We start from the raw sequence: 14,833 nt of genomic DNA, 5'->3' as shown, positions 1-14,833 counted from the left end.
CAGGTGAGAAGGCCACAGGAGGGTCAAGGCATCCACCCCCCAAGCTCCCACCTGATGGACCCAGGAGCAGAAGCGGGGAAGCTGAGCATTGAGCTGGGAAGCAAAGCGGTCAAGAAAAGGAAGACCAAACCTCCAGCACACCAGATGAAAGGCCACCGGTGTCAGAGACAACTCCTGGGAAAAAACAGACGGAGGGCATCCGCCACCCCATTGCCCAGCCCCCGGATTCGAGCAGCTGACAGAGACAACAGGTGAACTGTCCAAGAAAACAACGAGACCACCACTGCATTCATAGACCAGGTCCGCAAACTCCCTTGATGATTGAGGTAGGCCACCGTCACCATGTTGTCCGAACAAACCACAACATTGCGATCCGACAACCGCTCCCAAAAATCTATGACAGCCCGGGACACAGGTGACGACTCCCTCCAATTCAAAGACTGCCTTGCTTCCAGAAGGGACCAACAACCCTGAATGAATGCCGACCCCAACACAGCTCCCCACCCCAATGCACTGGCATCCGTTGTAAGGACAACCAGAGGTGAGGGTTGCAGAAGCAGACCCCTTGCAAGATTGCCCGACACCGTCCACCAGCGTAAGGCAGGGAGAACAGTCAGAGGCACCGGAACCAGGAGGGACAAACAACGGGAGAAAGGATCCCAACAAGACAACAGGTGAGACCAAAGAGGCCACAGATGAAACCAGGTCCATAGCACTGTGAACACCGTTCCAGCCAGAAGACGCAACCAGAGATGTACTGGAAAGAAATACCCCCTCAGAAATCGACGAGCCGGGGAACCAAAGGTCACTGACCGAGGCACAGGTGGGAAAACCCGACTCAGATCGGTCCGGAAACAAGCCCCTATGAATTGGAAATGTTGGGACGGAACCAGCTGACATTTGATAAGGTTCACCAGAAACCCATGGGCCCTCAACGCTGAACACACCAGCCCCTGATCTTTCAACAGCAGATCCCGGGATGGAGCATGGATCAGTTAATCATTCAGGTAAGGATAAATCACGTCCCCCTGAAGATGGAACAAAGTAGCTAAAAGTGCCACAACCTTGGTCAAAACCCTCGGAGCTGATCTCAGGCCGAAGGGCAGAACCTGAAACTGATAATGACTCCCCCGTAGACAAAACCACAGGAACCTGCAAGAACAAGGGTGAACAGGGGCATGATAATACGCCTCCTGGAGATACAGGGTGCACATGAAATGACCCAGGAGAACCAGGGGAATCACTTGTTGGAGGGTCCCCATTTTGAAGGGCAGATGCAACACAAATTTGTTGAGTGCCTTCAAATCCAGGACCAGATGGAACCCCCCTGTCACCAGGAAAATCAGGGAGTAAAACCCCTCCAACCTCTCCAGAGGAGGAACCTCCTGAACAGCCCCCTTGTCCAGCAGAGCCCGGATCCCCAGACAAAGTTCCAACCTCTTGGTCAGACAAGACAGCCAGGGAGTTGGGATGACACCAGATTCTCGAGGAGGCTCCGAGAATTCGATTATATAACCCAGTCTCACAGTATCCAGGACCCATAAATTGGAACAGGAGTGCACCCAAGCCGGGAGAAAGTACCGAAGCCGACCTCCAACTAATAATCCAGAATCGGTTGCCAGATAGTCAGGAATGCAGCGTAGCAGGTGGAGACTTAGGGGCCGATTCACAGAACTAATCTGAGACAAAATCCTAAAGTTACTAATCCTGGTATTCACAGAAGGAACTTACGATTTTTGGGATTCACAGAAATCACTTACGACTCCTAACTGTATGTCCGCATCCAGGTCTGAATCTCTGCACCCGGACCGTACTCTCCGCACCCGGAAGGTACTCTCCAGCTAGGGTCGTACTCTCCAGCTTGAGCCGTAATCTCCAGCTCGGGCCGGAAAAAATGTGTAACCAATGGGCTGATATGCAATTTTTACAAAAAGGAACATTAGGAATGTGTGATAAATGGTAGAGGAGGTCATGAAAAATAATCTGGGCAAGGAAAAGGGTATGGCCAGACACTACATCATAACCCAGAAAATGTTGCTCCTTTGCATCATGGTACATCCAGTGCACCATTTGCGCTCCTCTCTGTGTTGACTGTGGTGTCAACACTACAGTCAACACTAAGGGGAATGCCCTTAGTGTTGACTGTGGTGTTGACACTACAGTCAACACTGAGGGGACTTAACATAAAATATGGAGGAACAGAAGTATTCCTTTGACTGGCAAAGATATTCATGAGTATTCAAGAGAATATTTCTGAATCCTTAAACATTTTGATTTTTTTTACAACTCGTATAGGCACACGTACAATGTGTGCATTTGAGACTTCTCATGGACAACTTTGTGAGCCAGGCCTAATTCAATTTTATTTTTAGCAAAGTACCTTTAAGGATTCTGGGGATGCCCATCACTGGAGACTGATAAAATCTTGTGAGAAGGTGATTGGAGGATCTAAGACCTATAATTATGCCAGCACCACTAATTACTGTGAGGCCATCAACATCAAGCCAGAGTCCAGCCTAACGCCATTTTTTGTTAACACAATGCAAGCATTCTGCTGAATAATATCATAGTTCTATTGTATTTAACTTTGTATACAGTCCAATCCTCTATGTAGGATTTACAGATTTGTAAGTAAACCAAGGATATGATAGACATGTAATCAGTGCTTTCATCATACTCATTCACTTCAGTTGTCATTGAAGATGATGGGCCAAATCGACATTGGCTCATTAAGCATCATCATCAATTCTCCATAATCTCCCAGATGTTTTATTTTTGCCTCACCCAGTTATAATCTGAAGGACAGCACTCTGGAGGTAACCCTCTCCCCAGAGGACCCCCATTCTTCAAACTTCTTGAAAAATATGAATACAGAATATGGGGTTGTTGTACACTTGTTAAAGGAGTTATATTGACGATGGGGCTGGCGATTTAATACTAACAAACTAATAAATGAATGATATGTATTTTCTTTGTTTTTCAATGTTCTGTGGAAGTCTAATTTGTTTTTGACTACCTCATGTTTACAGCCTCTAGCTATAAATCTTATTCTGGTTGACTGTTTAGGAATGTTTATAGGTTATCTAAAAACTAATTAGACAAACATATTTCTTTAAAATTGGCTTTAGGCTGTTCTTGATTTCACCAAAGATTAAATACCAGGAGTTGACACGGAGTATGTTCCATGGATGCAGCTTGACTGTTGCTATGGTGAACCCTGTGTTTGAATCAGTTGACTTTATGCTGTGTATGGATGCAGCTGGTAGCTAGCTATAAGTGGGTTTTAAACACCTTGTGGAAATTGGCACAATGTTGAAAGCATGTTCTGGACTAGAGGAGCAGGTCCTGTGTTCTGCAAATTTCTCGTTCTGTCTTGCAGCATCTTCATACCCTTGAATCCACCGATTCCTTCCGCTGGCAGATTGTGGACGAGAAAATCCCACTCTACGCGAACATGAATTATATTCTGCAGGAAGTGGCAAGGAGGCTCGATGCACACTACTGAACTAGGCATGCTTCAGAGGCTCCCAGAGTGAAGGACTTAAGCCGTATTTGTGCCCATCAACTCTTCAAGGTCTACCGTTGTGCACTGGGCCATGGTCTTAGAAATGGAGGCCTCCAGTGTGGCAAAGGGCCCGCAGTCATACTTTAATTTCTTAACATTTTCTGTCTATTCACAAACTCTTACTGTAAAGTAGGTGCTGTTGTCTGTGATCTCTACTGTTCAAAGTGTTGCTAGAGTTTGTTACTGCCCCATGACTATGCTATCTATGAGACATTTCAAGCTCAGACAAGGCTCCCTAACAGTCATGTTGTATCAGTGCTTAGCTCATCTGTGTTTAGATATCATTTGAAGATAGCACCTCAGATCAGGAATCTTGTATATAGTGTTGCTGATGCCTCGTCTTGTAATGACTAAGAATATCCAAGATGCTGCGAAGTCTCACAATTAATCATTGTGTGCTTTATCGCTAAATAGATTGAACTGCTGATGCTGGGTAAATTTGCAGCTCAAACTCCATCATGTTAATTCAAGTATTGTATTGTAACTGCATTTATATAGCGCTTACTACCCCTGACGAAACATCGAAGCACATTTTCGTTGAGTAACACGCTACTCCAGAACCCATAAAGGATTAGTGGTGAATTAGTATAGTAAAATATTAAAGTAAATTTGAGTGGTGGATTTGTTAGTCAGTTATTTTTATTGAGGATATTGGAGGGATAGAAGAGGGAAAAGGTTTGCATTTATATAGCTCGTGCTACTCCTGATGAGGTGTTAAAGTGCTTTTTTGGCATTTACTTCTGGAGCCCAGAAGTAAATGAGAAACAAATAAGGCTTTCAAATGTTAACATTACATCAGTTGTTGATCAACTGCCCTCAGGTGCTTCTTAGCACTTTGCTGCTTTCTTCAAATGGATAACCTCTGCCCATCAATGCTTAAAATAACCATTGGGAACCCAAAACTCAGTGGTCAGAACTGCCTGATCACTAGAGGGAGGCAAAAAGTTGGCACTGTTTGGAGCTGAAATCTCCCATTTTATTTTTGTAAAAGGGACACATTCCCCGACTTGGGAATATCAATAAATCAATCCAGGATTTGTAAAGCATGGCAAATCATTATGTGAGGGTCTCAAGGCGCTGATTTGTAGGCACAGGGAGATTACGTTATTTGCCCATAATCACAGGATATTGACGCCAAGACTCGAACCTGGTTCCCAAAGGCTCTGAAGTTGGCAGCTCAGGCCGTTACGCCACCTCCTCTCTACTTAATCAGAATCTTTTTGTTCCATTGAGCTACCCCTATGGAAGTAATTCTGTGGTTATAATGTACTCAGGAAATTTAAATATTTCTTTTGGGATGAACATGTTTACATTAATCCCTTAATAAATTAATTTCTAAGAACAATATACTAGCTTGTGGTGGGTATGCAAAATTGTTTTTTTTTCTAACGGCTCATTAAATTGCAAGCTGTTGAGAAAGGGAATATTTTTTTTTAATGGTATAATGATGGAAAAAAAACTCAGTTTCCATGGTTTGGCTGATTTATTTGGGTCATATTAATGTATTATCACTTTAATGTTACAGTTGAATTTTGTAATGTTGTTCAGATTACTGTGAAAATTCTCCTTAACCTTCAGTATTTCTGCTAATTAGAGAGTTGGAGGCACTGATTTTGTATATTATTGTAAAGTAGAGCTCTTTAGGAAAAAATGGCACATACATTACCAACTGGACATTTAGTTTCAGAGATTTGAGTTGGCGCTGCTTGAAGCTGTGCAACAGGACAACAGCATGAGGAAACGTAATTAACCTAGGACCACAATTCATTTAAGAAAGCCATGGTAAACTTTTGTGCTCTACCTGGTTAATTCTATCGATAAATAATGGGTAGTCAGCCTGTCTTGACGGTCGATATTGCTGGATGTATATTTGTATAGGTTAGTATTGAGAAAAACCTAAATTCCTCTATACCCAATGATTCTAAATTGCATAGCAGCGTCACAGTTCTAAACCATGCCTTGAATTTAAAAAAAATCTGCATTAAAAATGCATTCCCCAGCCCATTTACGGCAGTACAAAATTAATACATTTAATATTAAATGCATATTTTTTAATTGCTAAATAGTATATAAAAAAGCCTCAAAATCAGTGTTTCCAATAAGCCAAATGGTTCATTAGTTATTAAAAACTAGGACCCTGTTATGCAGCAAAAGTCTCAGTTTTATAGGAGGTATTGAGCATGTTCTTGATGCCTGGTCTGAAGGCAAACACTGGACAATTAAAAATGTTGACACACGTTTCGGTGACATGCTTCTGCTAACTGCGCCACCTTCATCAGGGCTGCGTACAAAGTTAAAGAAGCAGAAAATAGACTCACAAAGATTTGCACAGGGTTCAAGAACTAAAAGGGATCCAATCTATCCACCATATACACATGGACGTTACGGCAGAGCTTATTCTAGAGATGGAGAAATTTGCTTTAGGAGGGGTAAAAAAAAAAAACACTGGCAAAGTAGAATTCTAATAATCTCATTTGAACTGTGAGAAAGCCTCCATTTATTGGCAGTTCTGAGAGTTTCACAAAAATAGACTCAAGTCTGTGATTGGGTAAATTTTTGAGAAATCCATTTTTAATGCAAATATTGGGAAAGAAAGGATACTAGTGGCTTTGATTTACTGTAACCTGAAGTCATAGGTATTTTATGAGAAACGTGTGTAAGTGGAGTAAATGTTAAAATTGTGTGATTGAAGCTGGTGCAGAGTAGATTACAGTTCAGAATACTTCTGGATGCTTTTGTCTGCGTTCCACTGCAGCTCAGAGCAAAGTAGGAGAGGGACATTTTTGAAGGGAGATTGGTGTTTGTCCTCCTATTTTATGGCTTTGAAATGATTTGACCTTAATATGTACTGATACATTCATACATTGATAAATGATTTTCCACTAACGATTGATTTTTCTTTTTGTGAATGATAAAACTTTCAATAAAATCTTTGTTTTGAAATCTTAATCATTCTCCGTGTTTATTGTGGATCCTATGTGCTCCACAGAATTTTAATGCATTAATTTACCAAAAAGCCATAGTTTTGAATTTTGATTTATCAGAAAGCACTTTATAGGCCACGAAAATTGCACAGGAAAAAGGGCTAATACTAATGCCTAAGCATTTGAGGGCATATTATCAAGAACGGCGTTAAAAATTATCGCCGGTTTAGCAGCAGAAAACTGCCGCTAAAGCGGCGATAATGGGCTTGATAACATGCCCTTGCGAATTCCAATAGAAGTCCATGTTCTGGTGTGAACATGGGCTTCTATTGTAATTCTCCAGGGCAAATTATCAAGCCCATTATCGCCGCTTTAGCTGCAGTTTTCTGCCGCTACACCAGCGATAATTTTAACGCTGTCCTTGATAATATGCCCCTTGGAAATTCCAAGCGATCCACAGTCACTAATAAAGTGAGCTGAGTCCTCTGTTCCTACATTAAAACAAAAACATCCTGTCCAATATGCCTCTGCTGACAGATAACTCGAAAAAGCTCTGTTGCAAAACTGATACAGAGCACTCTTCTAACTCTTTACAGTTCCATAACTCAAAAGGAAAGCACAGAATGTGAATACTTTTACTGCACTTCTCCCCAAAGTGTGCCGGCCTTTACTAAAATTATAGTTATTCCTCAATGTATTACCTGAAGGCAATATTTTCCTACTTCTGTTTTTACATTAGCAATGTTTCAACCTCATAGAGAATTATTCCAAAGACCATCCTCCTAACATAAAGCCAATGTCACACTCTCACCTGGCTCCAACTGCGGAGACGATGCTGGACCTCAAATGTTGCCCCTGCGGGATGGAGAACCGGGCCTTATGGGCCTAGCAGCGCAGGGCACGCCTGATATCTCCGGGTTCACCTGCCTTATCAGACAGAGACACGAGACACTCTGTTAGGCGTAGAAAATCAGGTTTATTAGCTGCAGCTAAGCACAGTGGTCCTAGAAGTACACCAATGGTAAGTTCTCAGGAGACTGCCACTTCATTACGTGGTGAACAGTCTTTTATACAATACTTGTTTACAATACTCACTCCCAAAACATACAAAACTGACAAATGAAGAAAGTTCGAAAACAATCTATTGAGTATCTTGTATACGCCCTTCTTTCAGACCCCGTGTTCTCCCCTCCCCTTAAGTTAATCAATGCTAGTGCATGTAATTCAATTTGCAGGTGGCAGGACGTATTTGCAAGCCTCAAAGGATAGTTGTGTAACAAGAGAATACACGAAGAGAATAGTGAAGGCCAGTTAAACAAGATAAAATAGAGGAAGAATGGTGAGACTCAAACAGTCAACTAAGACAAGGATCAATCAGTCTAGACATGGATTAACTAACTCGGCCAGTCCCTGACACCAGTTTTATGAACAAGGACAAAGGGTTACTCTTTAACAGGAGAGACGAGCAGCTGAAAAGGCAAAAGCATTATGTTCGCCGTGTCGCCTGAGTGAGGGCAACACAAAATGGCGGCTGTCAGAAAATGGCGGCTGACTACGAAGTGAAGTCGAAAATCACGGAACCTCAGCCCCTCCTTTTGCCATTACTCAGCAAAACAAAGAGGACTCACGCTAATCTGAGTCAATGTCAATGGTCATGAGGTCATTGAGCTGTTGCTGCAACATCATCTTAATGTTCTCCGTTTGCTGTGACACAGGCTTTGGAACATACAAGGTGGCACAAAGACCAAAGATGGTTGACCACATTGCAAACAGAGACAACAAGAGAAAATGATGGCTAAATAGATCACTCCAAGGAAAGTTAACACTTTCCATCCCCAAGTGGACAGTAGTCCCCAAAACCATCCCATCACCGACCAATCTCCCGAGTCCTGATGAATCGACTCGGAAATCACATGTAACTTAGAAATGGCTTGGTATACTGTAGGGGCATTATCAGGAATGTAAATGCAGCAACTAGACCCAATCAATTTACAAACTCCTCCTCTATCAGCAAGGACAATGTCTAAAACCATTCGGTTTTGTAAAGTCATAAGACGATCCGCTTGAAGTTCAGCCATCAAGTTACTCAAGACTCCGGAAGTTACATTTATCGTAGCCTCGACAACACGAACCAACTGTCTAATGTTTCTGCTATTGACCATTGGACCCCAAAAGGGAAGAAACACTTTAATAAAGTCTCCTCCCTCTTGTCCAGCTGTGTCTCCAGAATCAATAACCCCTCTACCATATCTTTTCCTGTGATGTCCTGAAGGAGCAGTGTATGTAGGGGGAAGAAGAAAAGCTATATAGCATGTACCTGAAAAATAGGCGGGAAGCCATGTATAGGCCCTATCGTAACAGACAAAATATGTACCATGAGATGGTACTAACGGAGAAGAAATCAAGGGGGAATAGACATAGGTATGGGAACAAACACTTTTTTCCTGTTTATTCTTACTATTCTGACCAGCTATTTACAAACATAGGGTGCCTTCGTGAGGTACAGTCCAAATTGGTAAGGATCTTCTTTCTTTAGCCCTGTCAGTGAGGCTAGTAATGTAAAGAGTCAAATTCCAACCATCATATGCTCGTTTCTCGTCCACGGGAATCTTACTAATGTCGGCAATTTTAGCCATAGTCACTATTCCTTTTACCAAAGGACTATGACTATAGTCTGATCCACCAGTATATAGATCACCAGGAGGATATCGGAGTTGGTTCTGAAATGCATTGGAAAACATAGCCAAATAAGCCCAAGCGGAACCTTCATACGAAAACGGGAGAACTAAATATGGCATCCCTTTCTCAGCGTTATGGGGCATAAGCCCACAGACCCAACAATCAGTAGTGTTAACTACCAATTGATGCTGGTGTAACAACTGGATGAATGAATTGTTAAAATATTCTGGTCTCCTAACTTGTTCATGGTCTGGGAGTGTGTAGAACTTATGCTGAGAGTTAGTAGAAGAAGAGAACAAAGGAACAGAAGTTGGAACAGGTGCTTGCTGCATAGTGTGGACAACCCATCCCACACAAGCTAATAAACTACATAAACTCACTAGAATACATAGTGCTACGCCACATCGACTAAATAGCAATTTCTTGTACTTGTTTCTTTTTACAATCATAACATCATTCCCTTCCATCTTAGTATCCACTTCTCTAAAGGCGTTGCTCACGGTAATCTTCCTAGATCACTTAGGTGTGATTATTAGCCGTCCTATGACACTGCAAGTCCTGTTGACCTAGTCACTATTCAGGTCACAGCCTAAGACGCCTACCGTGACCCTGCAACTTGATGGATAGTGGAAAGGAAATGTCTTTTAAAAAAAAGGTCATCAAAAGGAAAAGAAAACACAGTTCAATTGTCTTTTGACAACCTAGGTCTTAGGTTGTACCGTGTCTTGCCAGGTATCGTTTGGTCCTTAAAAAGAGTCTCTGGGTTGGTAGTGTCCAACCTTAAATGTGGTGGTACAGCTTCTTGTAGCACATCATCATCCTCTTTCTCAGAACTTGTCCAGTCCAGGCGTGCACAACTAAAAGGTACAAATCGGGGTACTTTCTCACATTCACTATCGCCAATGCCTTCTTGAACCCACTGATCATAAGGTAAAGGCAGGGGTACCCTCTTACAGTGCACGCCGTGGACCCAGTTTTTCTTTCCGGCGACTTTCACAGCTGTACGTGTCGTCAAAAGCACTTGTCGCGCTGGCCCCCAACAAGGTTCCAGATTCTTCTTCCACTGAAAATTTTTTAGGCAGACATAATCTCCACGTCAGATGGAATGACCTGGATCTGAGGAAGCCTCCGGCAAAGCATTTTGGACCTGTTGATGAATAACACCTAATTTAGTGGTGAGGTCATGCAAGTAGTCAGCCAACAAAGGATATGGAATGTTGGAGCATTTCTTTGGGCGAGGGACTCCCCAAACATTAGCTGGGCATCCGAAAACGACCTCATAAGGACTAAGTCCTAAATGAGAATGCACAGTTGTTCTCGTAGAGAGAAGTGCCAAAGGTAAAGCATCAGGCCAAGCGAGGCCTCTGCTAGCCTGAATCTTCGCTAATTTGAGCTTGAGAGTGCCATTATAGCACTCTACCAAACCCGCTGACTGAGGATGGTTTGCCGCATGGAATTTCTGTCTGATCCCAAGACCCGCACACACCTTCTGCATAATTTGACCCACAAATTCACTTCCATTGTCACTCCAGACAATGCGCGGCAAACCAAACCTTGGGAGGAAATCTTTCAAGAGGACTTTAGCAGTGGACAAAGCAGTATTATCCTTTAGGGGGTAAGCCTCTATCCATCTGGAAAAGGCACAAACCACCACGAGGACATACTTGAGGTTGTTGGAACGTTCCATATGAATGTAATCTATTTGTAAAACCTCAAAAGGATACGTAGGGGGAGAAAAATGACCTGCCGGAGTTGGGGTTCCCTTTCCTGGATTATGCATTAAACAAACAAAACAATGCTTCACTACATTATCTGCACATTTAGGAATACCTTCATTCTGCCATACTGGAGCCAGAAGCTTGCATATTCCTTTCGCACTGATATGAGCTGAACCATGCGCCATAGTAACTACAGGTAGTACATAGGCATCTGGTAACAACCATCGTTGGTGTTCCGACAATTCCGTCCAACATCCTGTCTCATCCAACATTCCTGTACTCTCTTTCCACTTGCTTAATTCCTTCTCAGTCGCTTCTGCTTGAATCATTTTCACACTTTCCACTGTGTCCTCACACATACCTCCTTCTCTGACCCAATTTGCAGGGCCTGCAACATACATATGGCTCTTAACGTTCTTTGCTGTTTCTTTCGCTACTTCGTCTGCAAATGCATTCCCACGACCTACATCATCAGTGATCCTTCTATGTGCACTGCACTTCACAATCGCTATTTGGGTAGGTAAGACAAGTGATTCAAGAAGGTCAGTAACCAACTGACCATGCTGTATTTTAGTCCCATGGGAAGTAAAGAATCGTCTTTCCTTCCACAAGCGACCAAAACTATGAGCCACGCCAAAGGCGTATTGGCTATCAGTGTAAACAGTCACTCTCTTTCCTTTCGCTAACACACATGCTCTCGTCAGTGCAATCAACTCAGCTGGATCCCATCCGGATCCACGAGTGGTGTATCTTTTAAATCTATTCTGCCTTTAGTTTCCTCCTCTGTTCGGAGAAAACAATCATGCTGATCTGGTGTACCCTCCTCTTCTGGAGTAGGTAACAATGTTGCTGGATTTAAAACATTGCATCGTTTGATGTGTATGTGACTTGCTTAAAGCGTCAACACATACCCAGACAAACGAGCACTCGTAAGATGTTGCATCTTCGTTCTATTCAAAAGAGTATCTACTGCATGTGGTACCATAACAACAAGAGTATGATCTAATACCAATTCAGCAGATTGGCGAATAGAGATCGCCGCTGCTGCTGTTGCTCTGAGACAACTAGGTAATGCCTTGGCTACTGGATCCAAAGTAGCTGAAAAATAGGCACATGGCCTTTGTTTGTCTCCAAATTGTTGTGTTAAAACTGATAATGCACATTCTTCTCGTTCATGCACATAGAGTGTAAAAGGCTTACTATAGTCTGGAGTACCCAACACAGGAGCAGAACACAAAGCAGTACGTAAATCAGAAAAACTCCTCTGACATTCGTCAGTCCAAAGGAGAGGTTGGGGTGTGTCTTTCAGAGTAAGTGCCAACAAAGGTTTAGCTAATAGAGAAAAATTCGGGATCCACTGTCTACAATAAGAGGTAATGCCCAAAAAGGCACGCACTTCCTTTTGCGTGGATGGTACAGACATTCATGAAATTGCATGAATACGTTCTGGGGTCAATCGTCTTCCCTCCTTCAACAAGTGATGACCTAAATAGGTAACCTCTTGGCGACAATATTGTAACTTGGAAGGTGACACCTTATGATGTAAATCGGACAAATGACGCAAAAGCAAAACAGTTGCATCTTTACAAACATCTTCTGAATCAGCAGCCACTAACAAATCATCCACATACTGAATAAGAGTAGCACCTGGAGGCAAAGAAAAAAAATCCAATTGGGATTTCAAAGCTTGGCTATAAATGGAGGGACTCTCACAGTAGCCTTGAGGTGCGCGTTTAAATCTAAAGCTTCGGCCTCCAAGAGAGAAACCAAAAACATCTCTACTTTCCTCAGCAATAGGAATGCTAAAGAAAGCATTTTTGAGATCGATAACTGAGAACCAGGCAGCCAAAGCAGGTACCATTGTGAGCAAAGCAGTAATATCTGGGACAACAGGAAACTGAGGGACAACAATTTTGTTGACCTCTCGAAGATCAATCACAAACCGATACACAGGCGGCTTAGAAGGATCAGTACGTTTAAGAACAGGCAAAACAGGACTATTGCAAACATTTCCTCTCGTTTCTTCAACAACACCTTTCTGAACTAAATCATGCACAATAGCCAACAGAGCTCTTTCACCATCACTAGAAATCTTGTATTGAGGAATACGTGGCAACTGAACATCTGGCTTGACAGTGATCACATAAGGTGGAATTCTGAGCAAACCAACATCATTCGGACCCGTGGCCCAAAGCGTAGCAGGAAGTGAACGCAATTCAAGTGGTAATTGATCTTTAGACAAATACATAGGGGAAATCAATTTATCTCCCAACGTAAGATGTACACCAGAGGGGAAACAATACAACGTTGCATGTAGACGTTTCAATAAATCCAAGCCCAACAAATTCTCACCGCAACCAGTTGTTAAAATGAGCGGGGCTTCCAAATCGTAAGGACCAACAGAAATGGGCAAAGGACATGAAACTGGGTTTCTAATTGACACGCCAGAGAATCCTACGGAAACATTCGTTAAGCCAGACAAAGGTGCCCCAGGGAGTTTGGAGTGAATAATAGAACTTCTCATTGCACCAGTATCCAAAAGAAACGGCTCTGAAACACCCAATGCAACAACATTAACATAAGGCCCATCCTGATCCACTGGAACTGATACCACTCCCTTGCTTTGTCTTCGGCTGTCCTAGCTAGTGGAAAAGTCAGAATTTTCGTTCTCAATACAATAATCGTCATTGTAGTATTGTGCAGACTGAGAATTCTGCTGATCAAAATAATTCATAGTATTCTGAGGGGGTATGGAACGCTGTCCTTGAGACGGCGCACCCCGTCCTCTACCCCTAGGAACTGACTGAAAACCACCACAGCCTCGTGGCCCTGGCAGTCCACCATTACGCTGCAGTAAAACCGGACAACTATTCTTGAAATGACCTTCCTCTTGACAATAGGCACATTGATTAGGACCCAATGGAGGTCGCGGAACAAAAGGTGCAGGCTTCTGTAACAATCTCTGAAACTGTGCAGGCTGTTGCAATTGACGCTGAGCAGAACGAGGGGGATAGGCTTGTTGCAAAAGAACTTTCGTCTTCAATGCTTTAGTCTTTTTCTCTACTTTATCCTTTTCTTTCTTATCCCTATTCTCATAGTACTGAGCAGTGGCTAATATCTGAGCAGATGAAGAAACAGCCCATGCACTCTCGGAGTCTTTCTATTTGTGCGATAATTCGGGAAGCAAATTAAGTACATATTTATCCACAAATAATCGCTGTCCACCCTCCGTACTCATATCTTGACCACTATGGTCGATGAATGTCTCCTCGAAACGAGTAAAGAAATCAGAGACACTCATCTTTCTTCTGTTTACACGCAGCTAACTTATCCCAATTAACTCGGAGGGCTGGCATCATTGTTTTCATTAGAGCTATTATTCTACCGGGCAATTCAGTGATCAAAGCATCGGGTTTAGCACCACCTACTTGTTGCGCATCCGCGGCAGTTAAAGCAGCCCAATTTCCCCCCAAAGCTTGATCGTGATCTTCCTTACGAATCCGAGCCCATAATGCTTGAGGGACTATGTTACCCATCAGTAAATCAATATCCGCCAAATTCATAATGCACGCATCAAGAGTCTGGGACAACTCTTGATAATATCCAGCAGGATTCTTACGAGGGTCCGGTAGAGGCTGTTTAAGCGCTAGGACTTCAGATCTTTTCAAAGGGACATGTACCCATATACGCTGAAAATGAGCAAGGACAGGCGGAACAGCATTCTGATCCCTTTCCCTCCATACTGGAGGTACTTCTTGCATAGGATAATGTTTTACTTTATGCCTCACCGCAGGATCCGGTTCAAGAGAAGCTTGAGAGAAAAAGGAAGACCTAAAAGTGATAAGTAGGCGGGCAGCATCCTCGACATCGGAACCCACAATAAGACCCTTATCGAAGTTAGCCTGTATATCAAACAAACCCTGAGGAGGTAAATCCAAATCCATATC

At 42.8% G+C, this 14,833-nt stretch overlaps 1 protein-coding gene across 4 annotated transcripts in view; it reads left to right on the top strand.

Moving 5' to 3' along the window:
* The window catches only part of LOC144773622 (transient receptor potential cation channel subfamily M member 2-like), a 1,628,848-nt gene extending 1,622,334 nt beyond the window's left edge, over positions 1–6,514 (top strand). For all 4 annotated transcript variants that reach the window (XM_078658771.1, XM_078658770.1, XM_078658769.1 and 1 more), the window contains one exon: positions 3,380–6,514. In XM_078658771.1, the coding sequence (XP_078514897.1) occupies positions 3,380–3,505 (126 nt within the window). In that variant the 3' untranslated portion in view covers positions 3,506–6,514. The remainder of the gene's footprint in view (positions 1–3,379) is intronic.
* The last annotated feature ends 8,319 nt before the right edge of the window (positions 6,515–14,833 follow it).

The sequence above is a fragment of the Lissotriton helveticus genome, chromosome 8 (genome assembly GCF_964261635.1).
Source record: "Lissotriton helveticus chromosome 8, aLisHel1.1, whole genome shotgun sequence".
NCBI lineage: Eukaryota > Metazoa > Chordata > Amphibia > Caudata > Salamandridae > Lissotriton > Lissotriton helveticus.
The sequence above is the reverse complement of the archived record's forward strand: the minus strand, read 5'-3'. Positions and strand labels throughout refer to the sequence as shown.